The sequence below is a fragment of the Centroberyx affinis genome, unplaced genomic scaffold, assembly GCF_046629955.1.
Source record: "Centroberyx affinis isolate AG114_WGS23_722 - 3 ecotype Tasmania unplaced genomic scaffold, CSIRO-AGI_Caff_v1 ptg001544l_1, whole genome shotgun sequence".
Taxonomy (NCBI): Eukaryota; Metazoa; Chordata; class Actinopteri; order Beryciformes; family Berycidae; genus Centroberyx; species Centroberyx affinis.
Window position 1 is genome coordinate 102,238 of NW_027280000.1, and position 25,365 is coordinate 127,602.

At 40.7% G+C, this 25,365-nt stretch overlaps 2 protein-coding genes across 5 annotated transcripts in view; one reads left to right on the plus strand and one right to left on the minus strand.

Moving 5' to 3' along the window:
- Positions 1-25,365, plus strand: part of LOC139650783 (phosphatase and actin regulator 1-like) — a 52,269-nt gene that overhangs the window by 9,195 nt on the left and 17,709 nt on the right. Inside the window, exons 2-3 of the mRNA XM_071527537.1 lie at positions 18,331-18,495; positions 25,253-25,333. Coding sequence (XP_071383638.1) covers positions 18,357-18,495; positions 25,253-25,333 — 220 coding nt within the window. The 5' untranslated portion in view covers positions 18,331-18,356. The remainder of the gene's footprint in view (positions 1-18,330; positions 18,496-25,252; positions 25,334-25,365) is intronic.
- LOC139650792 (zinc finger protein 14-like) lies at positions 2,501-8,176 on the minus strand. Of its 4 annotated transcripts, none has more exons than XM_071527552.1 (7): positions 8,041-8,176; positions 7,614-7,766; positions 6,516-6,617; positions 6,338-6,433; positions 6,004-6,114; positions 5,098-5,221; positions 2,501-5,000 (listed from the first exon to the last, which is right to left on the minus strand). In XM_071527552.1, the coding sequence occupies exons 2-7, from the start codon at positions 7,719-7,721 to the stop codon at positions 2,653-2,655; spliced, it is 2,889 nt and encodes a 962-aa protein (XP_071383653.1). In that variant the 5' UTR covers positions 7,722-7,766; positions 8,041-8,176; the 3' UTR covers positions 2,501-2,652. The 4 variants fall into 4 exon arrangements, with proteins under 4 accessions (XP_071383653.1, XP_071383652.1, XP_071383651.1 ...); XM_071527551.1 differs by having other exon boundaries at positions 6,004-6,111; positions 7,614-7,816; positions 8,041-8,139; XM_071527550.1 differs by having other exon boundaries at positions 7,614-7,816; positions 8,041-8,139.

The window sequence follows — 25,365 nt, forward strand, 5'->3', positions numbered from 1 at the left end:
TTTAAAAGAGACATGAGTCTAGTAAGACATTCAGCATTTATGTAATACAGTTACATCTTTATCCTTTCAAAGGTAGATTACAGTTTCACATTGCAATTTCCAAATACATACACCAAGGATGCTCTATATTGCAATACTTGTTTCTGTGTGCTCCTGAATGCCATTTTGATTTTGACTGCTGTAGGCTACATGCTTTCATAGGAATAATGAGAATGTCTTTACAACCATTACCAGTATTGACTTTAGAGGCGACAGTCTGTGAACCTCTTCTTTGTCATTAGAGTAAGAAAAATATAGATACTGTATATAAAATACAGAGATTAACTCTGGCTGATCCAATGGCGGTGGTCCCTGGAGCACCACTGCTCTCTGGTGGAGCAATGTTTTTTCTACAATAGTATTGCACAAGATTGATATGCACATTCACACATGCTTTCGATCACAATAGTTTCAATGATTTAGTGGTTTCATCCATCAGGTTGGAACACTAATTAAATTTGTTAAAACATGATAACACTCTACTCCAACAGTCGATTGGAATCAGTTAGCCGCACACCTGTAAATATTGAACATCTTGTAACTTGAGCATGGAATTTGTTATGTACATTAAAAACAAGTCCTGATGTACAATTACCATTATTATGATGATAGTCCAAAACCCAGCTTGAGTTGTAAGCCATTAAGTGATAGGCCCCATATAACACTAATCAGGAGTGCAGGACAAACGTTTTGTTAACTAAGATTTGGCCCAATAATATGTGTAGCAAATGTGATAAAATGTAATTGACCGTATTAATAGATTTGTTTTTTATAGTTGCTATATGGTGCTCCCTATCAGTGGATTAAATGCTTATGCAGACATAGTTTCTTACCCATTGTCAACACACAGGTACATTGTGTTTCAGGTTTCATGATTGGACAAGCTTTTAGGCCTGTTCAAGGCCAGTTCAAGTGGTTAACAGCATTCAAATTGCTTAGCAAATTGGGCCAGTTTAGGGAGGATTTTGTACATCAGTCCAATAATATTATGTAGACATTTTGGCAGAGACGTGAACATTTTAAATATTCTTTGGGAAATATCTGGTTTTATAAAATTCAGAATGGTCAAAAATCTATCATGACAGAATGTGATGGTGTAAAACTGTAGAGCAAGGTCATCTGGGTCTGTGTATCAAGTTTCATAATTACTGGACCCAGAATGAGAAAGTAACAGCCTTTTGAAACTGTTCAGATATGACCTTTTAATATATTTATATGATCTTTTAATTATAGTGTCCCCTTCAGGTTACTTGGGCTTATGCCATTAATTGAAATTTGTCCCATGGGCCATTCAGCATTCTAAGCATTTTAAGTTTCATGGATCTATCTTCAACAGTTCTGGTGGACAGGCACACTTATAAATGCACTCACAAAAACACACAGTTAACACAGTAGGCTACAACTCTCCAGATGTGGGATGTAATAATAAAAAGGCCAATTAAGGACATCCTGGTAGTGGTGGTCATGGCGCGTGTCATGTGGTCATGTCCTGTAAAATTTTATATTCCACATCAGTATAGATATGCATCGCTACGCACCATAATTGCAATCTCTTTTATTACCCTGTGACAGTCAGTTCAATTGCTTAACACCTTGAATTTGTTGCAGTTAATTGGGACATACAATTTATGAACCCATGATGAAAGTTCATTGCAAATAGGGAGATGCTTTTTGGGTTAACTAGGCAGCATCTTGATGTTCCTCTGGGATATGATCATTAGAAGTCTGTGTAATTTGATATGGATCATAAAGAATTGATTGTCATTGGAACATTTTGCTTTATTCCACTGCCATCAATTGTCATTTATCAGTATGTCCAAAACGTGTGTCAGAGTTTCCATACAGGTAATATGCGCATGTGTATGTGCATGTCATCCCCCTTTCTCTTTCCTGCCTTTTGTGCCTAGCTCCACTATCTACTAAACACAAAAATGCCCAAAGAATTATATTTAAAAAAAAGGCCATTTCAACTGCAATTGCTGAGAGTGGGTGGAGTCATTTCCAGTTCTGTTCCACCACCCGGATTTCTCAGATGGTGAGGGTATTTGGACCAGTGACCTTCCTGTGAGAAGCACATTTTCCAAACCTTTAGGCTCATTAATCAGTAAATTACGTTTATCAAACATTTTCCTCTGATTTGGAATCATCCTAAGGCACCAAAATTGTAAGTCTCAGAGTCTGCCTCCTGTATCCCATCACGAAAAAACTTGAGCTTCTTGCAGCTTTTTGATTAAGAAGCCTTGCAGACTTCACACTTAAAGACAGCAGACTCTCGAAAGGATTCTGACTTGATGGACTCTGGGTTGCAAGGACTTGGGCCATCAACTGTAACTTATCCCAGACATTGTAAGATTTTCACACATGGGACATTAATTCTCAATGTAAAATCTCATGAGTTTTGTTCTGTCATTACAATGAAAAAAAGAAATCACCCACCATTTCTGACAGTATTTTCTGGTTTATTAAGATCCCCTTAGCTTAATTATAAAAGCAATCACACACGCTAGTGAGACAATTACTATTTGTTAAATGACAAAAACTGAAGTATGGTACATAGTTTCAAAGCATGTTTTTCATACAGTACAACTCCACAATGGTCAGGGACCACTTCAGTTAGAGACATGCCTTTTCTCTGTGTTCCCTCAGACGAGATTTCCTTGTAAATGTTTTGCCACATCTCGGACATACAAACGGCCTTTCCCCTGTATGGACCATCATGTGTTTTTTCAACTCATTGTTTAACCTAAAGGCTTTGCTGCAAACTTCACACACAAATGGCCGCACCCTCATATGCTTGGCCCGACGATGAGCGACCAAATGGGAATCCCTCTTATAACATGCGCCACATTCTTCACACTTGAACGGCCTTTCCTCTGTATGTTGAACCATGTGAAGCTTGAGTTGAGCCGCACTTGGCCAACCCTTCCCACATGTGTCACAGAGATATGGATTCTGTCCTGTGTGTTTGTATTGATGCCATTTAAGGTATGTTCTCTGATAGAATTTCTTACCGCATATTGGACATGGGTAACCACCTGTGTGCCTCACCATATGCGCTCTCAGGCAATCTTTTGTACTGAACTGTTTCCCGCAATAGGAACAAACACAAGGTTGCCGATCTCTATGCCTCTTCTGATGCAAAATCAGATGGGCCAGAGATTTGAAGCTTTTCCCGCATGTTTCACAGACGTGTGGTGTTACATTTGCAGTGTGAGCTTTTTCATGTATATTCAGTAGTGCTAGTTTTGTGAAACATTTCTTACAGGCAGAGCACTGGTACAATATTTTGTTTTGTTGATGTCGAACCAATTCACATAACCTTACAAAGGTTCTCTTGCACACAGGACAGGGGTACGAGCCTCTAATTTGGTGTGACTGGGAATAGTGTTTTTTCATGTCGACAATTTGTGTAAAGTTCTTTTCACACATGGTGCACTTGATGACACGGGATTTACTTTGGCAGTCCTCTGTGTGGTCTGTAGAGGTTGCAAGTGATGCAGTTTCACTTTCCTTTGTCTCAGAACTTGCACTGTTCTCAAGTGTATGATCAGTTGATTGGGACTTACACGCAAAGATAACAAAATGATTTGAGTCTGTTCGCCTTTTTCTTCTACCCGTTCTTTGGGAACATCTGTTCTGGTGCTTCTCAAAACTCTTATAGTAAGTGAAACCCTGGCCACACTCCTGACATGTCAGAGGCAGTTTAGAAGCCTCCATAGAGTCGGCAAGTGCATCCGGATTTGATGGGATCTGGGATGAAGAGCTTGAGGAAAAGGCACGCTCCTGATTGCTTTTAGATGTGTTGCTCAAAGTATTCTGTGTGAATTCACTCCTTGCCTGAGGATGTTGGTTTGACTCCCTGCATTTACTTTCCTGGTGTCTCTCACAGTCTTCATAGTGGTCAAAGTCTTTCCCACAACAGGAACACAGGTACGGGCTCTGTTCAGTGTGACATCTCATGTGCCTCGTCAAGTCATTGGAACTAGTAAAGATTTCCCCACATATAGAGCATGTTTTGACACGGCTGCTTCTTTTACACATTTGCTCTTCTGAGGAATCCGATGATAATGAATCCTTGGGTAGAGCATTTGAAAGCCCAGATTTATTTTCACTAGGCAAGGACTCTTTAGTATTATCAGTAGGTCTTGGTTTGGAATGAGTTAAGCTTGCAGAACACTTTGGATCTGTCCGCCTCTTTCTTTTACTACTGACCAGACAACTCTTCTGGTGTTTGTCAAAGCTCTTTCTGTAAGTGAAAGCCTTGCCACAGACGCGACAAGTAAGACTGTGGTCCCCGTAAGACTGCTCAAAGTTCGGAGGAGTATTCAAATTTGATGGGTTGGGTCTTGCAGTGCTTGCCAACAGAGGAAGCTCACTCTCACTTCTCCTTGAAACATTAGTCTCAATGTCAGTCTTTGGTTTAGGGTGCAAATTTATCTTCTCAAAAAAGCTACTTTGGCAAGTAGAATGATTTGGGTCTGACTGTCTGTGTTTTTTACCCAATCTGGTCGTCAGGCAACCACTTTCAGATATCTGATGCCTCTTCAGTTTGCTAAGGGAACCGAAACCCTGGCCACAGACATGACACTTGAAGCTTTTAGAGGATGTCCCGCTACCGGTTTGCAGAAAGTAAAACCATTTTTTGTCCAGTTCATTGTCACTAGACTCATTTTCATCGTGAGGAAGCAGTACTTCAACAGAGGCTCCTTGATCCTCAGAGAAATCATCCACATCCTGCTGTCCATCTCCAGCTACATTCCTTGTGCATTCTGAATTTGTCTCCTCCAAGCTTTCAACCCTATCTGTTTTGGACTCGTTGCCAAGTGAGACGTGCTTATGCCAATCTTCAGGGACACACATGGATCCAGATTTGGCAACTGTGTCTCGTTTGTCAGTGTCCACTTTCTGTATGTGATAGGACAGGCTGGAAAGGATGCAGTCATCACCAGAGGATGACAGAGCTAGAAATTGACAAAAAACAAAATAATTTTGTTTTGCAATATCTGAAACTACGGTAATAAAGAAGAGAATTAGAAATTGAGTGAAATGAAGTACTACCTTTTGGGACCTCATGTCCATGATGTTTGTGATGCTGAATAAGTGTATTCAATGGCTGAGGTTGATTCATGAACTCGGCACACTCCTTCAGGATAGTAGGGGAAAGACTGAGCCAATGGGCTGTCTAGGAATGAAACAAAACTGTTCAGATCTGCAGGCATTATTATAGTTAAAGGAAGAAAACAGGTGTGAACTTGTTGCATTTAGCTGTGGGTTGTAAGTGACCAGACTACAGTTAGATTAATATTGGATATTGGCTATTCTATTAATATATTTTCTCAACTACTGAAACTGGTGGTTGTAATCATTCTTCCTCTTCCAGTAATCACAAATATATTCATCAATGTGCTTTTATTCATTTACTTTACAAGTTATTGAAGGTGGAAAAACAAATATCCATCGAATATCTAATATCCAATATCAAGCTAACTTTACTCTGGTTTTTACATGTAGGCTGAGAGATAGTGATGGTGCTAGCTGTCTTTCCAGTTGAGAAAAAGTGAGTCATGCCCCTTATGCAAAATGTAACATGTCTTGTAGCTGCGTTGCATTATGGACTATTAAGGCTACTGTCAGTGGAGAATCTGGCATTCCTCTCCCTCTTCTTCCCATATGATTGTTGATGCAAAATGGTGAGTCTAAAAAATGTTTTGGGTAAGACATATAGGATTGATATACATTTTCAAATAATAGGGCCTATGAATAATGTGTGGGAGGGAAATACTACCATATGAACATTTCATTATGTTGGCCATATATGAATGAGCAACTGACTGAGCATGACTTCAGCAACCTATTGCTATTGAATGAAAAATTTAACGGGTGAGGTTGTATAACTGAAAAAATATATAAATATATTTTTTTCCTTTTCACTAGAAATGTCACTGAGGTTTGTCAGGTACCTACTTGTTCAAGGGTTGGAACAGGTAGCAGCTTCTGCAGACTGGAGAGGAACTTCCTCATTAGAACCTGCAGTGCTGAGTCATATTTGGGGCCAAACACTGTTGGAAAAATCTTCTAAAACACAAAGAGAAAAGTCTTTGTTACATTCCAAAAAAACAAACACTGGAAGCCCTCTTCGATGCTACCGTGGATTTTGAGGGCCATAATAAGTATATTATTTCTATTTGAGAGAAAGCACACACTGTGACAGCAAAACAGCTTTAACTACATCAAATGGCATTAATTATTAGAATTGAGTTAATAGCATTCTCATATTATCCAGTACCACCCAACTCACCTGATAAAAGATATCCCTTTGGCATGGATCATCCAGAAGAGTGTGAACAAGCTTGAAGAAGTTTGTCACTGATGCCTTTACCTCTGAAGTGGAAGTCTTAAAAATGCAAATGAACAGCACATAAGTAAATGCAGATGACTGACATGTAGAGTGATGAGAATTCACCAAGGGCACCTACTTCTTTATCCTGCTTAGTAATGAAGGTATTTATTCTGGCCAAATGAGGCTGGATAGTCTGTGGGCTGGCAAATTCATCAGTTCGGCACAACTCTAGCACCACCTGTTGGCATATAAAGAGATCAAATTACTTACAGGAGGGTTGTATTTTGACAACAGTGTCACATGTGGAGGGGTAGCAATGAGCATGAGCTAACAGTGGTGGAGAATAGGATTCATGGGCAGGTGACAAGTCTCTGTGAGGTGAGGTCATGTGTCGGGTGCAGTGTTGCACTCTCCATGCACACTTTAAAGGGTTTTGTTGATGCATGACGGGCCCCATCATTGGCCCGGATTGAAGCCTGTTTCAGTACACGTCTGCTCTGCTTAAAAGGTCTTTCAGCAAGACCCTGGCTCCGTTTACATGCATGGGGAATCCCACTCTTATCGAGTAACTTGTTTTGGGTTGCTGCATGTAAATGTCCTAACTCAATAAGTCAGTACGCTCATACTCTGAATATGAGAAACCTGGTTAAGATACCTGGCTTCCTCTGATACCAAATGGGTTATAATTACATGCAAACATTTTACTTCTTTCACTTTTGGTTTTCATAGTCTACGCAAACTCAGACTCGCCAGCTGTAAACTTAGTTACTGAATCCCTACCAGTTCCCAGGGTGCTGTTCTGTAGCTCACCCTGAGGTCAACTTTATAGAGGGGGACATGGAAAAAGAGAATTTCCCCATGGGGATTAATAAAGTATCACATTATTATTATCATCCAGGGATGACTTTCTTTAGGGTATTAGTTATTTTGATTTTGCAGACCAAAATATGACACTAGTGCCATGAAAGCAACCAACTAAACCAGTCACATTTTCATATTTGAAATAGCATTCTCATGGCACTAGTCAGCAGTGCTGATGAGTAAAAACAAACATCACCCAAACCCTTCTGAGTGTGCACAGTGGGTGTGTTTGGCAGTGTAAGCTGCCTCACTTCACCACAGGTGATCTCCTGGCTAAGGACTGTATCCTCACAAAGTGTAGTGGTAAAGTCCGTGTGATAGGTTAATAGCAGCCTTATTCATGTATAACCACATCTACCAGGTCGTCTCTTACCCGCGCACGTAGGCCCATAACAAGTTGGACTCTCTCTCTGTAAGTTAGCAGTTCAGGGACTGCTTCCAACACCGTGGTAACGAACTCCTCGATTAAACCATAGTACATCACAGCTCCCTGCTTCACTATTTCCCACAAAGCTGCAGACACAAGCTGCAGAGGAGGAACGATAAGGCGAAGAGACGAAAGGGGAAGGGGGGAACCTGAGGAAAACAAACATTAAAACTGTAACATCTAGATACAACTATTGTAGCTCCACTGAAATAAAAGCAACAATATTGCTATAATGTATCATTCAGCACAATTTCCGTTGGGCAAAACCTTTAAGTTAACATACAACAGTACTTCCCAACGAGCAATCTTTTTTTATCTAGGGTAAATGCGTTCGGTAATGCAGGTTAGAGTTAAGTGAGTGTAAAACACTCACCGGGGTCCGAAGAAATCTTGCTCATCTTCGGCGTTATGGACAAATCATTTTAGTGTAGAAAATGGCCATCCACTAAGACCATCGGATCCATAGGAAAACGTCTGAATGTGGAAATATGGAAGCCACGTCTCTCCGACTTCTTTTTGGGAAATATACGCGCTTTTGCGTCATTACGTACAGTACGCCGTGGCAGAGGAGAAGAGAGGGCGACGTGAGCGCCGAAGGGACTCGCGTGCATCCACCAGATGGCAGCATTGTAAAGGATCTTAAAATGGATTAGCCTGGCAGATTGCAGTGGCCTCTTGGTACTGGCTTTGGATCACTTGCATTGCCTCATACACAGTGATGTAGTGGTAAATAAAGAGGTGGGTAAGCTATTACACCCAATCGGTGATCAATATGAAGCAAACAATCACCAAATAATAATAATAATAATAATTCACTTTTTTGACCCTATGTGTACATAACTGTGAAATTATGTCTTAAAGATTTAAATTAGCCTAAAAAAACAAAAAAACACTACTACTTCATCCTTCATCCACCCCAGACAGTCAGATAATTATATAAACATTCTGGCTCAAAATATTTCATATATGTTGAAATGTAATAATGTAATGGCAGGGCAGAATAATATGCACAATAACAATGAATGGTGAGGGGAACAAAACACTGCACATTTCTTTCTCACATCTCTCTCTCACATCTCTCTCTCTTTCTCTTGTGTGTGTGTGTGTGTGTGTGTGTGTGTGTGTGTGTCCATGTTTGATTGCTTTCCTTAGAAAAAAAACGCATCTCTTCCCCACTTCTGAAGCGTTGCAGTCTGTGGACTTTACATAATCATGTTACATTACTCTGCGTCTTGTCAGGGGGGGGAGATTGAGCTTAGTGTTGAGGGTGGAGCCAAGGACTGCGTAACTAAATTGAGAGAAATTAGGTTCTTCCCAGATTATAATTGCATAACTACTCACATTTCCCCACAGTAAATTAGAAGAGTGGAGAAGGCAAAGCTATCACGCTTTTACCATCTTGTTAATTCCCTTTCAAGTTGTGTCAAGGAAGCGTGTGTGTACTGTGGGTGTGTGTCCGAGAGAAAAGAAAGACATAATGAGAGGGAGAGGCAGAGAGAGAATGACAGAAGGACAGAGAGAGAGAGAGAGAGAGCAAGAGAGAGGGAGAGAGAGAATGGAGAGGGAACAGCAGATTTGTGGTGACAGGCTGAATTATGCAAGTGAGTAGTGAGATTGTGTAGCCTAAAACGTGCAGCACATCCATGGACAACCATCTGAAGCAGAAGCCAGAAAATAGAGGAATCTGCATTGTTAACTAACTGTAAAGGGATATGTCAGTTTTATATTAAAATGTTTCTAATAATGGTGGTAGAATCCACCTTGCATCAGTACCATTGACCATAGTGTCAGGAAGGTTATGAACCACAGGAAAATACTCAACTATAGGGGTCAAATATTTTTTAATTCAAATGCCAACAGCCGATATTTTGTGCTGTTATTCAATATCTTTAAATAGATAAAGCCTCTGAAGCAGAATTGAGACCATCACGTGACACTGAAACTCTCCATTTAAACCCATACAAATGAGATTCTATTAAGTGGGTTTAGCAGCTTCAGGGTGAGGAAGGGTAGGGCAGCAGGTGTCATAACAGGTTTTACAGACTGCCACCCTTGAAGCTGCATAGTTGAGTAAAATACTCCCCCACAGGAATGACTTCTCAGGTCAGAGGAGGGCTGGAAATTATTTGTAAATTCTGTTTGACCCAGGTCTGACCTTTAGTGAAATTCTTTTGATTCTGATTTCAAAATTGGGTGAGTTATTTATGTTTAGGTCAAACAAACTGGAATTGTACTATAAGTCCAAAGAAGTCAGCAGCATTAGTTTTACCAAAAATATATAATTGGCAATGGTTAATTAGTCTCACTATGCCTTGAAGCAGGTTAAATATTTTGTAGCCAGATTCTTTATTATAGACCTATAGTATGGCATCGATTTTTAGCTCAATCTTAAAGCCAGGCCAACAAAAACAGCCCTTACTCGCCTGTCCCCACTATGCGTCATGCCAGACATGCGTCTTTCAGCCGCAGGATATTGCCGAGCTAATCCGTTTATTGACTTCAGTGAGAAAATTAGCCAAACACATGTGCACTGGTGAATCATCCATTGTCAATGCCATGTTTAGTGACAGTATATGTTTGAGCCCCTCAGGGCCTCTGCATCAACTCAGTCACTGAGCCGAAAATGTATGTTACACCATACCAAAGTTCTAAGAATGACACCAAGTAAAAAAAGATTAAAAAAATAAATAAATAAAAAATAAAAAAGCAATTGAAATGCACAATTTCAAGAACTAATGTGGGCTGCAAACAAAGTATGGTTTGTTTGTCTTGTAGGGATTTCACCCTACAATACATAATAAATCCAAATTTTCGAAAAAAAAAAAAAAAAAAAAAAAAAGGATATTTTTTGTATAAAGTGAAATTTCTAGACAGTCTGCTTGCTAGTCTAAGGGTAGAAATGGACTACTTGCTTTGAGTCTGGGTATAAAGTTTACTCTTATCAAAGTCACTAAAGATTCACCCCATTAAATTCTCTTTTCTCAAGGTAAGCTATATATATATGCTCCCTTTTCCCTCATGAATGGGTCCAAGTGATGCACTGGGGCACTGAGCAGCCTGAGCAGCAGCATCTGATGGCTACAGTTACATAACTGTGTTGCCACACGCATATGTGGCCACTCTTCCTTGCAGAAGACATATGACCTGTCTTGTAGCCTTAATCATCTGCTATACTTGTAAGAATTATCTAAGAGGAAATGAAGGCTGAAGCAACCTACATCTTAATTAGATGTAGGCCTGCACAAGTCAAGATGCTGTGCTAAGCCTGGACTGAGAACACTTTTGTTTTAAGGGCATCCTAAAATCCTTCAGGGGCTTTAGGCACAATAATATGCATGATGACAATAAACAGAGAGGGGAAGGTTGTCTCTGTCCTTGTTTATAAAACTAGTGGTGCAGCAAGACAGTCAGCACACATTTCTTAATCCAGAGTCCAAGCTTGTAAAGTCCCTTTCTCTCTCCTTCTCTCTCCCCCTCTCTCTCCTTCTCTCTCCCCCTCTCTCTCCCTCTCTCTCTCCCTCTCTCTCTCTCGCTCTCTCTCTCTCTCGTTCTCTCTCTCTCTCTCTCTCTCTCTCTCACATACACACGCACACGCACACACACACACGCACTTTGCTGCAGTATTATCGACCTCATGCATGGCTAAGGCTTTCTCTTTCTCAGTTAACCTCTGACTCTTTGGTAAAAAATGGTTTTGCTTCCATAAAAAAAGGCAGCATCTTGCCAGTTTCCAAATATTTTGACCTCATACCAAACCAAGAGAGTGAAACTTTGCAATGAAAAGAGGCAGCTGAGGGCAACTATACTGCATCGCACTGTGGTGGGAGTAAATCAAGTGCCTCTGTCCCTCATTTCGGAAAGGGCTTTGATGTCACTGGAATAAGCTGCAGCTCATTGAGAGAACATCAAAGGCACTCACCCCACCCACCACCCTTGACTGCTCTGTATGAAATGTGATTGGAAATACCGTGGGGCCCAATATCTTTTCTGTGATTAACGCCTCATTAACCGTTCATTTAATGTTACCAATTACCTCTAAATGTCCACAGTAACTTCAGGCATCGATTGACTGGCTAGTTGGAATATAAAATTAGTTGACCTAGTATTGACCTAGTATAAGCTTTGGATATGCTGCTCTGATATCATCTTCTGTTAAAAAAAAGCTGAACTTGGCCATTCATCCATCAAAGCATGAGGTCATCCCTATCAAGATGGCATTACCTCAAACAAATCTGAGTTTTTCACAATTACAGAAACCTAGCTAAACCAAGATTACTCTTTCCCCTTTATTGAAGCTACTCCACTTTATTTCTCTCATCTCCAACATCCTCAGCTTTCTGGAAAGGGTGGTGGACTTGAGGTGATATATAGAAACAATTTTAAATGCTCCCCTATTTCTGTTGGCAGCTATTCCTCATTTGAAGTATTGAGCTTCTTTATCACTGGTAAGGTGTCTCTGCTGTGTGTCTTGGCATATACCTATAAATGGTGATTTTATTCAAGAGGTCTCTGAGTTATTATGGCCAAATATGACAGAGTTTTAATACTTGATAATTTTAACATTCATGTCTGTTGCCCCTAACATGCACTTGCTACTGACATTTAAAATCTCATTGAATCTCTTGAATCGTGTGCAGTCTGTCAAGGGGTCCACACAAGCTGCTATCATGTGGTATCACTGTGGACAATGGTGAATTCATTGATGTTTGTGTGACTGACCACAAGGCCACTGTGTTTAACCTACAACTGTTTCATCCCACCCGTGGTCCATCTGTCCTTGCTTGCCCTTGCATTGTATCTCAAATTATGCAGGAAAGTTCTCAAAGGCTTTTCAGTCATTTTCCTACACTGCTACCAGTCTGTAATTCTGCTGCAAAATACAGAGGAATTGGTCAACAGTTTTAACAGTGCTTGCACAACCATACTCAATTTTGTTGTGCCCTATAAAGCACAAAAATAGTACAAGAAGGCCTTACCTTGGCTCAGCGAGCACACTAAACCCTTGAAAGAGAATGCAGAAAATATGAACGGAAATGAATAGCCAAAAGACTGCAGATCTACTATGTTATTATGAAAGACTTAATGTTGAAGTACAAGAAAGCGGTTCAACATGCAAGAGCAGCATATTTCTTAAATCTCATTTCTAATAATTGCCACAACTCTAGGGTACTGTTCAATGTGATTGACTATGCTATTAATAACCCCAGTCACAATATAGAAGCCTCCCCAGAGAAATGTGAGGTTTTTTTTAAAGAGGCTGAGAGCATCGGATTCCAATTCTCCCCTCCCACCCAGGACCCAGGAATGTAATTTCAGAAAACACTGCTGTTTTAAGCTGTTTTAAACCCATTTCTTTATTGTTTTTAAAAAAGTCTGTTGGTCATATGAAGTGCTCTACCTGTCCTTTAAATGTTCTCCCTACCAAGCTCCTCAAAGAGGTCTTCGACTGTCACTCCTAATATGTTATCAGTTATGAACAGCTCTCCAGCCACTGGTACTTCCCCTTCCAGTTGTAGACATGCAGTAGCACCACTCCTCCAGAAACCCAGCCTTGATCCAAATATGTAACTATAGACCCATATCTAAACTGCTGCTTTTATCAAACGTTTTAGAGAAAGTATTTTTTAACCAACTGATTTCTTTATTAAATGGCAACAGCACGTTTTTTTTTTTAGAGAAATCTCAGTCAGGTTTTAGAGCTTTAAATAGCACAGAGACTGTGTTTCTAATAGTAACTAATAAGATTCTTTTAACAGCAGTTACAGGAGATTGCATTCTTTTAGACCTCAGTGTGGCTTTTAATAGGCTACTGTAAATCACCCAATTTTAATTGAATGCCTTAAGCACTGGGTGGTTATCACTGGCTCTGGTTCGTCTGTTACCTTTTCAGCAGGACATTCTCCATAACCATCGTCAACTCATCATCCTCCTCTGTTAATATCACCTGTGGGGTGCCGCAAGGCTCAATTCTTGGTCCTCATTTCGTTGCTCATGCTCCCACTCAGCCACATAATCCGTAAACCCAACATTTCATTTCACTACTTCACTGATGACACCCAGCTGTGTCACTGAAACTGACGATCCAAATAGCCTTAGCACACTAAATAACTGCCTCCGCAATATTAATTGCTGGATGTCCTAGACTGTTTTTACAGCTCAATGATAGTAAATATTTTATTTGGCCCTCCACAACTCCAGAAGCATTGTTTTAAGTGGGATAGGGAATCTATCCACCAATGTCAAAACAGTGGCCAGAAGCCTGGGGGAGGTTTTTGACAATGACTTGACTTCTGAAAATCAGGTTAAGAAGTTAGTACAGTCCTGCTTTTTCAGTTTAGGAGATATAAAAACAAGGGTTTTTTTATGCTCTGCAGATTTGGAGAAGGTTATTCATGCTTTTATATGTATCATCTTGTTTAAAGATTGTTTGCCAGTTTTAGTGTTGATTTCAAGATTTTACTGATCGCTTTTAAAGCTCAGCATGGTCAGGTTCTAGCTATATTGCTGACCTTTTAACCCCTATAAATTTAAGCTCACCTGAGATCCTTGGGCAGAAGACTTGTGACTATTCTTCGGCTCAAAATCAAAGCTGACATTCACCCCCAGGTTGTGGAACGACCTGCCCCAGGAACTCATTGTTAGCCAAATCAGCATCATCCTTTAAATCTCTTCTTAAGACTCACTTTTATTGACTGGCTTTTATGTAAATATTTATTCTTTTTTTTAGGCCTATCTTTTTTATCCTTTCTTCAATCTTTTTTAATTCTTTTGGAACCTTGTATTATATATCCATAGGCGACATACAGTATGTATGTACGTATCCTATGTATGTATGTATGTATGTGTGTGTGTGTGTGTGTGTGTGTGTGTGTATTATTGTTGTTGTTAGTAGTAGTAGTAGTTGTTGTAGTAGTAATACATTGCTTATTTTTTTTTATTATTTTATTTTTTGTAATACTGAGAGAGTATGCAAGTGCCTATCATAATCATACTTACTGAACTCTTGTGAGGAAGCTACACAATAAGGACAGTGGAGCCCGTTATTATTATGAGACGAAGTCATTCAGTAAGCAACTTTCTCTGGCCACACTGGCCTATTACGGAGGAGCGCACCGTGCAGCCAATCACATGGCCACTCTGCTCAGATCCACTAATCGTGGATTAGCTATAACTGACTGCAGTCTACAGCGCTGGGAGAGAGAGGTAGTCATTGCCATTCACTATTCACCCTGTATTTATTATTAGCTCTCTGGGATCTTGCAGTAGAGCCCACTCTCAGCATCAGTGGACTTTTCATTGCGCAAACCAGTAGCCTGGTCACATTGGGATCTCAGGTGAAGGTGTGGAAATACGGCGAGAAAGGAGCGAAGGATTTGGAGTCGGTGGAAGCGGCTACTGTAGGTCAGGTAGGATTCAATTGATGGCCCTTTAATTTAAAACCACTTCGTCGTACTGAGGCACAGATCCGTTTTCCCGTCTCCATGTACAAGACGGCCAATTACCCGACGGTGGATCCTGCGCCCACCATCATGCACGGCACTTGGTTTACAACAGGGTGTCGAGAAAACACGCCCGTGGCGGTGGAGAAACCTAAGAAGAAGCCGTTCAACCTGGTCAAAATTATGTCTCTCAACAACAAGAAAGGGCACGGCAAGCATCAGCACCACAACAACAACATGCCCTTTACGATCCACTGTCACATCGGGAAAGAGATAAAGCACATTTGCAGCAATTGCAGCCGCGGGAACGATACACAGGACGGTGAGTAGGCTCCAGCCTTCTGTGGTTTCGCCCATAGTAGCCTTGCGGTACTGCTATCCAGGATATACTCCACTCATTATCTGGCGATGGCCATGCCACTGGGCTGCTATGCACGTTTGACGACTAAACCATGCGCTTTATCCATTTAATATGGACTATTGAATGTGCTTTGTGTTTCCTCCCTCATGATTTATCTGGTGGTGCGATAATATTCAGGTGTTTGAATAAATACCTGCTGCACAGCTCTGTTCATGTTGAAGTAATCCTATTGGTCGATGCAATATATATATAATTGTGATGAAATGACCTGACACAAAACGACAATGATTCACCTCTGCTGTTCTGGGAGCTGATCTGCGACTGTAAACTGGATCAGAACTTCTTAGGGTTGGGCTCTCTTGGACTCATATTTGTTTATTTGGTCTGCATGAAGGTAAAAGATATGTTGATGAATTAATCCCCTCGGTGTGAAGCTGAAGTAATGGTTTTTTTTTAATTATTAGTTTACTAGATATACAGAATATCCAAATTACATTTAGGCTCATAGCACCAAGTCATTGGAGAACCTCTTAAGCCATTTTCATTTCAGTGTCATTACATCATCACTCAGCCATCTTGGTAGGCAAACAAGTGTTTTTAATTAAAAACAGCCACAGCAATGTGTTTTTGCCAACATAGCTGTAGAGAATATATATAACATCATGAAGGTGGGTTAGAGATGTTAGTGTAATCCCGATGCCATGAAAATGGACACCTACATTCTATAATTATTTGACAACCACAACATTTTAATCACTAAGTCTGGATGACTTTGAATACTTGGAAGAGGATTTCCTAATTTTTCCTCTTGCTTTGCAGATTGGAGCTCTTCTCTGAGCGCCAGTAAATCCCCTCTCCTCAGCCAGGGTTATTCAACTGTTGTCAAGATCACAATTAAAGCAGCATACACTTTGATTATAGGCATGTAGGTGCTGTGTGTTTCTGCCTTGAAATTAATCAGTCAAAAAAATGATTGATTGGAGGATGTTGAAAACACAGTATCAGTGTGATCATCAGGTTTACACACAGCATTACACACACCTTTGTATTGAAGTTTGCTCTTCACAAAATGCTTTATTTCACATGAATGGTAATTCAATCACTCTCACTGCATTATTTTCAAAAAGCACCCCTCATTTGTCTATAAAATCACTATCAGTGATGGCTAATGGATTTGTACAAAAGGGAAGGGATTTTGGGAAGGGATGCTCAGAAAGTATGCTTTCTCTCACTGAAGTTAATGAAAGTGGGTCAATAGCATCCTTCCATATAGAGCTGCAATTTGGCAGTTGTGATTCTTTTTTTTTTTTTTTTTTTCTTATTTTGGTTCCGTGAATGTTACACAGCTCCGACTTGCTTCTTTGCTTTTCTGTTTTGGACCTAATGAAGTCATTTGAAACTCTACTGAATTCAATTAGCATTGACTGTGCAGCTATTTATAGAGCGGTGTGGTGGCAGGATTTCTAAGATGGTTGGCTGTGAGGCACCAGAGTGTTCAAGTAATGGTCTGTGTCACCGATTTCCGCTGCATTTCTGTCAGCCGCAGCTCACATTATTTATCATGCTGTACCGTATCCCTGGGGAGGTGACTGGCCTGCTAAGTGATGTGTCCATGTTGGCAACCATCCTAATTGTGAATGTGATGTAATTATGAAAAAAAAATGGTGTACTACCCAGCTGCATGTCATGGGTGATGATCTGATGCAATGACACTGACACATGGACACATCGCGCTGTTAGAGGTCACCTCATACATCTGGACTGTAGCCACATGGAGCCAAGTTGTTACTCAGACCCATATGGCATTAGTGAAAACTGGGTATTTTCTGTATCTTCTCAGTTTTATACCCTAGTCTTGTATGCTCATCTGTGGATGCTGTGATGGTTTGTTTACTAGAGATAATAGAGTAGTTGTCTCTGTGAACACTTAACTGGTTTTGTGCCCTTTCAAGATGATTTTAATTGTCTCCGGCTGTTTGACCGTTCCGGGTAGGGAGTGTTAACCCGCCCTATCCTCCTTTTCGACAGACTCATTTCAGGACTTCTGTTTAAGACAACGTTCATTCAGTTCTGAAATGCTGAGACTGAGGGGCAGGGTAGAACAACATGTCTCATTTCTGAATTTCACATGATTGTTCAGTTTGCTGCTGGCATTGTTTACGCAATTCCTCCAAAGTTCTTGAGAGCTGCTTGTGTGCTGATGTATGTTTGAATCAAAGACTCCAGTCTGGTGGCCTCTTATGATCATCCCTCTGGAGTTAAGACCTCAGATTGTTAATTTTTTCTGATCAAATTAGCAACTTTTCCCACTATTGGAATGCATTTGTGCTTGTGCGTGTCATTGTGTCATATCTTTTTCTAAATGGGACAGTTTATGGCCTTGAAATGCAGTGTTGATCAAAGATGGCATGAATTCACTTCTTCATTTAATAGTGTGTGTTTGAACAAAATGTTTAACATTCTTTGCTTTTGATGTCAAACTGTGTGCAAAAGGATAAAAGGCTGTGCCTAGTGAATATTTGACGAAGTGAAGGAAGATTTTCCCCCTAATGAGGTGCTTATCAGTCTGTTTAGTGTTTTCTGGCAAGCTAATGCAAACCAATCAGTGTGATGCAGCCTCAAACTGTTTAGACTCAGAGCGTATCCTGCATAATGCTATCTGATTTGCAGGTTTGTTTATCCACTCCAAACCATATCCAGCTACTATGGGATTGAGGAGGCCACTTGGCACAAATTCTTGTTGCTTGGATTTCTCATAAGAAAAAGTGTCTGCTGCACTGGTAGCTCTTCTGCATCATTACCATAATATCACATCCTCTGCATCCTCACCTTAACCAGACCCTGCTTTTCTCTGCCCTTACAGCTGAGGAGGTTGAGAGGCTGGCCGCCATGCGTTCTGAGTCCTTGGTCCCCGGCACCCACACTCCACCCATCCGTCGTCGAAGCAAGTTTGCCACTCTGGGACGCCTCCTCAAGCCCTGGAAGTGGAGGAAGAAGAAGAGCGAGAAGTTCAAGCAGACCTCTGCTGGTACAGAATGTCTTTCTCTTAATTCTGTGTTAATGTGTGCACAAAAACACATGAGCAGATGCATGCGAATGCCACATGTATCATAAACACCCATGGTCTCTGTAATTGCATGCGCTGTCTGTTTGTGGAAAACAAATCGGTGCATTTCCCTTGGCCAGTCAGGAGGGAAAAGTACTAGGTTCCAGGCTGGAGGGGGATTGAAAATGTGGCGAATTGATTGAGTAAAAGTGCTGTGTTGCCGTTTCGTGTTATGAGCTCTCTTTAAAGTTCCTTTGATCCTGCAGTCCAGAGTGGTCAGGGGCAAGTGAAGGACATGCTCCCTTCAGATGTGGCTGTATTTATTTTACCTGCCTGTGTCACACACTCTGAATTCTGGCAGCCTGCTGGACATGAGGAGATACTTTGTCAGACTGCGTCGTATGGGTTGGGTGCAGAAATGAGTCATGTCCATGTTCATTGCTGATGTGTTGTTTTTCTAGAGGGTGAGAGAATATACAAACACACACCTGAATCTGGTCTGGACAGGACAGGCTGTTCTGGTTTAGTAATACTGGATTTGAGTTGACTTAATCAATCAATCTCTGTCTGATCTGATCATGTTTTCCGCGACTCCTCACTGACCATTTAACTGTCTTACTGCTTACTATCAATGTTGTCAGTCTCCCACATCACAGGGAGAGATGTGGACTCCCATTATTTACCAAAAGTACAAAACCTCTCCTTGATCTTTTTGGTTGATGTTACATTTCCTCTTGAGCTTTCCCTGTTACTTTTCCTCCAGTGATGTTTGGCTCTAGTTTGTATTTCTGCCCCAACATTCTCGCCCCTGGCCCTGCAGCAGTTCTTGTGGACTAAGTGGTATTTTTAGTATGTCACAAAAAATGCTGATGCCTCTGTTTTAAAACTTAAAGATAATTCACTCTTTCTCTTGGCTGGACTCTGCCCTGCTCATAATTTGAATAGACTGTGTGTGCTAAATGAAACAATTATGAAAGCGTTTTGCGCACATTGTTATATTCATCTACCCCCCTATGATAATAGCTTCTCCCCTGCTCCAGTGAAGGACAATAATCAGAGATGAACAAGAGTAGGGGTTTTGTTCTGTAATGCTGGTGTTAATGCGCAGTGGAGCCCAGTGGACAAGCTCTTTTTATCCCTTTTGTTATCCACTTGTGTTGTGTATATTATGTAGTTGCCTCCATATTATTCATCTTCTACTATATAATGTTCTATCAAATCCTTCTATCAAATCCAAATCTCATTGGAGAGGCCTCTCTATGTGCTTTGTGCTTCAAGAACTTCCGGTTGTAGTTTATTAGGTGCTCAGGAACACTTCCATAAGAGCGGGACTCTGTGTGTTCATTGGTTTGTTCATTTGTTTGTTTGTTTGTTTGGTGTTGACGTTTCTCACGCTTCTCATGGCGACAAACTGAAAACTCAAGAAACCTCTGTGGCACTGTAAAAACAAAAATCAGCCTTCCACCAAGAAAAAAGAGTAACCCCACTGGAATTGGCCAGTAGTTCCGGTTTCTATTTGTTCAGCCAATCCTGGATGGAGGTGCTGCGACGCCATCTGCATTGTTTCATAATTCAGGTAGTGCATGACTGTGTGCCCAGTCGTTTTGACCGCAATTACGTCATTTCAGCCGTGTGCACATCACCTCTGTTTGTGTGTGAAACATGAAACAACTTTTAAAGGCCTGCAGGGAAATACAGTGTGCGCTCGTACACCAGACAGGCAGTACAGTAGAAGTCACGTGGTACATTCACATACCAGGTACTAGTTGACTGCTGTAGGTGATTTTAGTGGCTGAGTCAAAGCATGAATTAAATATTTTGTACAGCAATTCTCTTAGTCACAACAACACTATGCTACCATAGCACTTTGGTGTTTAACAGGTGGAGTTTTTAAAGTCTACATAGTTTCACTCACTCCAATTATGCACACAGCCCACCCCCTCCACCTGAGCACCTAGAAAGTGCTAGCACACTTGTTATTACTCTGAGGATGGAGTCATTGTAAACACTGGTCAGCATAGTGTATTTATTTGGTTAGTCCTCTTGTGGCCAGCATTTTGTTGTGATGGAAGATCTGTTTAGAGGAGCTGGATTCTGCTTATCTCATCCAGGATACAGTATTGACCTTGATTGCTCTGTGCCCCAATATTGATTTGGGTTTTAACTGGAGCATTGCACATGCTGTTCTGCATTTGCCCCATTTAATTAGTCAAAGCAATGAAGGCAGCCTATTCATATCATTGTCTTTAATGTTGTTAATCTGCTAATGTGTTGTCATAGCATTTTGTTACGTTGTACATTTGTTACATTGTCTCGACAAATTATGTTTGCATTGGGATGACGTTATGTTAACAGACATGAGAAAACTGCTGCCGTATAATTCTGGCCAATACTTCACTTAATTTATTGTACTCATAATTTGCTATTGAAAGACAGGGAAACCTCCAGGAGCCATTTTAGGTCACATGTCAATCTATTGCTGAGGCAGAAAGGACAACTGCTCTCTGTAAGCACTTTATATCCATTGGTTTAGACAGCAGTTCAGTCTTTTGCTGAAAGTCAAACTTGATGTAAAGTGTGCAGTTGAGATAATTGCGCAGCACTGGTCACTGTCTGATCTAGGACCAAAATGCCCCTTCTGTCTCCTTGTCTCTGCAGCTGTTTCTGATGCCTTAATGTTGATCATGCCTCCTGTGTCGGTAAGGAGCAGACCAGCCACTGGGCGTGCAGATGTTATTGCAGGTAATTGGACACTGTGAGCACAGCAGAGTATTATGGATGTGTTGTGATATTAAGCAGATGAAGAACAGCTCTGGGGGGGGTTTACTGTTCACCTCAGGAAGGAAGGAGGCCGGGTCTGGCAGCTGGGCGTCTTGTCAGGCCTCCTGTTCAGCCTGTCAGCTCACAGTGTGCTCGTACCAGGATGCTCAATAGGTAGAGGCTTGTGGAGCAAGGGAGCAGTAATCAGGCAATCTGATGACGCCTGTGCTATCTTAGTGTTGTTTTGTTTTGTAGTGCAATAATTGGCCTAGTTCCCTATGAACAGCAGTCATCTGAAGCACACATTTTTAAACTACCTTGTCATTGATTATAGAGGGGGGGAAAAGAATGCCAAATTGCAAAACGCAGTGTGTCCTTGGTATGTGTCAAGGTCTTGTTGATGTAGCCGTGTCTAAACTTGTGATGTGTGAGCCTTAACGCTTGAGCGTCTCATTGATATAAGACTGCATGAAAGTTTTAATATGTTTTTTGCTAGGCTAAGGCTGAGTGAATTGCCTTGCTAAAAGCCTCCACTTTGAGATACTAAGCCTCAGGGTTGGTAGAATGTGTTCTGACTATCTGGGTCACTTCGCAGTGGAATATATTTCTCTAAAAACTAAGTGTAGTGTTCTCAAGTCAATGCAGGCTGTATTCAACTATGCCAGTTTCATTTAATATGCTCTTAGCTGAGTCTCCCAGATGAATGTCTAATCCTCTCATCTCGGTACAGATCATGAGTGGCTGGAGTGTTGGACCATGATACACTTGGGCCATACTAGACTGACCACGGTCTGTCCAAAATAAGACTTGGTTGATATTCAAGGTTTACCCAGTGATCTAGAGGACAGCTTATGATTTTCATACTCTGATAATCAAAATTGTGATGCGTTCTGGGAAACATTCCAGCTTCTTTCTGGCGGCTGGTGGATGTCTCAATCGACGTTGCCATGGAAGTTTCTCAGCATATTCTGTGTGTGTGTGTGTGTGTGTGTGTGCACACGCAAGCAATAGGTCTATGTGACCTTATTAGAGACTGGCAGCTGATGTTGCTAAATGAAGCTAGTCTGGTGACCCAGTCAGTGAGACCCAACTTCAGAGGTAAATATTTGGTTATGTGCGCTGAATGTTTGGGTGTATGGCTCTCATAGGACCTTGCTAATGAAATTAACATTAGATTCTATTTGACTTCTGGCACACAAATAATCTACACATGAAATTTTAATCAGAATGTTGCATTTTCAAGACAGGACAATGTTTTAACTACTGACGATGCTTAACTAGTGTTGAATTGTACCATTGTGTGGACTGACGTGTCCATTTGAATTCCACCAATTTCCTTTCCTTTTGTTTCTTGGACAGCATGTTTGTCAAATCTGAAGACGGAGCCATGTAAGCCCTTTCAGTTAATGGCATTGCATAACTGTGCGCATCCCGTGGCATAACAGTTATGTCATAATGCTTTCAGTAATTACTTTTCATTTTGGATCAAACTGAAATGTAATCTCTGAACATGTTGCAGCGCTGCCAGTCAAACACCAACCTTTAGCCTGGGTTTCCCCCCATTAGGCCAACAGTTGGTGTTGATGTTTTACAGAGAGATTTGTCATATCACTTAGATTAACATTGTGATTGAAGAATAATCCAAATAATCCACACCAGGGATGTGGTCAACTCAAAGTCTAATTAAATTTGAATTCATGCAGGACATACTGTCGAATGAATTTTCCTACCAGCCTGTGAAAAATCCTTATGTCAGCCTAGTTCAGCCAAATGTTTATGTTTGTGTGATCAGTCTTCTCAATATAGTACAGTCATCGGAAGCCAAGGTTTGTGTTTTTTGAAAAGAGGCCATATAGATAGAAACAAGTATAGATTCTGCACAGTTCTACAGCACATTCATGGTTTTTCGAGCTACTTAGCTAAATAAAAAGAGGATTGTGGAAGTTTGTGAAATTTTGCAGTTAAGGTATGAAGACCCCTAGCTATGGTTACATTTTCACAGTAATGCAACTTTGATTTTCTTTTATTAAGTAGATACTGCTCAAATAACAGACATGATTTGTAGCAAATGCCCACGTTTCTCAACTGCTGTAAATGGTGATGGAGTTTGCAGGTATAGAGGAGTGAAGCGTTTGATGCCTAACTGACCTGAATTTGCCTCTTGATGTCTGTGGCACTGTGGGGGGAAAAATTCTCTCCAAGCTGTCGTCACTCTCAGAAAAATTTGTTCTACATTGATTCCGAGCTGCTGTCATTCTGATAAGTCTGCTACTTGGCCTTACTACTCATGGATATACTTGACCTAATGTAAAATGTGTAGCCTCTGGGGTAGCTTTAGCATCAAGCAGCATTTACAAATTTTTGAATTTTCTTTAATTTCACACCATCTTCAATTTACCACTCCCTGGGGCTCCAGCAGAGGTGACTCTTTGCGTGACATCTTGGTGCTATTTTGGTCACGTCTTTATTCCTAAAACTGTTTCACTGCTCAACTAATGCTTGGCTTCAAGCTGATCTGCAACAAGCTTCTCTTGGAAAACTTTGAAGTATGGAGAGATATTGAACATCTGGTATCCTGGAGGAACTCATAATGGAGTGTAATGTTTGATGATAACTTGCTCCGCTGTGCTATTTCAGAACACTGAAGCACAAAGTATCCAAATTTGTGCCCCGGAGGCCTGCCCATTTCTGACATTTGTATGATTCTCATTTGTGTTTTCATTTTGGACTCCCAGCAGTTGGTTTAAATCCACTGTGTTGTGACTGAGGGCAAGGAAAAGAGAGGTCAAGCTGTCGGCATTTTCATAAATTCACACTGAGGAAGTATTAGCATTGGACACATCACCTTACGACAGAGCTGGGATGGGACTTCTGGGTCATATGTAAAACACACACACACACACACACACACACACACACACACACACACACACACACACACACACACACACACACACACACACACACACACACACACACACACACACACACACACACACAATCTGTGATCTCTCTCTTAAGCAGGAGCTACAGGCCTGCAGGGAGATTCTTGCGCAGTGTGCTCAAGTGTTCTTGCTGATCCTCATTTCACATTCTTAATTGGTTCCTTTGCAGGGGTAGATTTTTAAATTACTAACGTGACGTTTAACTGCCTCCGTTCAGCCTAGTGATAGAAAATGTTAAGTGCCTCAACTTTTGTAACCTAAAAATAGATGCAAGCAGAAGTTATGAGACATGCCTGCTTGTACATAATGCATTGTTGTGAGAGTGTTATGCACCTTCTTCTTTTATCTGTTTTATTAATCAAAGCTCAGTCCTTTAGCTTTAATTGTTTGGAAGACCAGTCACCGTTTGACAAATTGCTGTTATCATTACAATAAATCAAGGATTCAATACTGGTGTTATCTCTCTCAAATGCCGCTTGTCTGATGAAAGATAAAATCAGATGTACCCACATACCACAAGAACACACAACAGGTGCAGCTGACTTTAGATTACTCAATCAAGAACAAATTGAGTTCAGTCTCATCATGAATCAACTTATATTTTACGAGCAATACGTTTCTGAAGGTCTATGCCCCATTAAAGAACCAGGGGAAAAAAAATATTTCACAGGATTTTTGCATCTTATTGTATTGACTACAATACCCTCTTATCTCTAAAGTCCTTCACAGACATCTTTTGTTAATTTGGCTGTGAATATTAATGTTGGAAATCCATTGATTAAAAACCATGACTCTTATTTGATTAATTACCATGGGCCTTTTTTGTAGTGTTTAACTATTTTGCCTGGGGACTTCTCTATGCACACAATTTTCACTAAATGGAAATATCTACTATAGGAAATCATATGCACTTCTTAATTTCAATGAATGGATTGACCATAATGGGGAAATAAAAACATAGTTGTGTGATACTTTGACTGGTAACCGCTTATGCTTTGGAAAAATCTTCACATTAATCATCTTTTTCCCCTCAGCTTTGGAAAGGAAGATGTCGGTGAGACAAAGCAGAGAGGAGCTGATCAAGAGAGGCGTACTGAAGGAGATCTTTGAAAAAGGTGAGCTGAATATAATATGATAAGGCTACAAT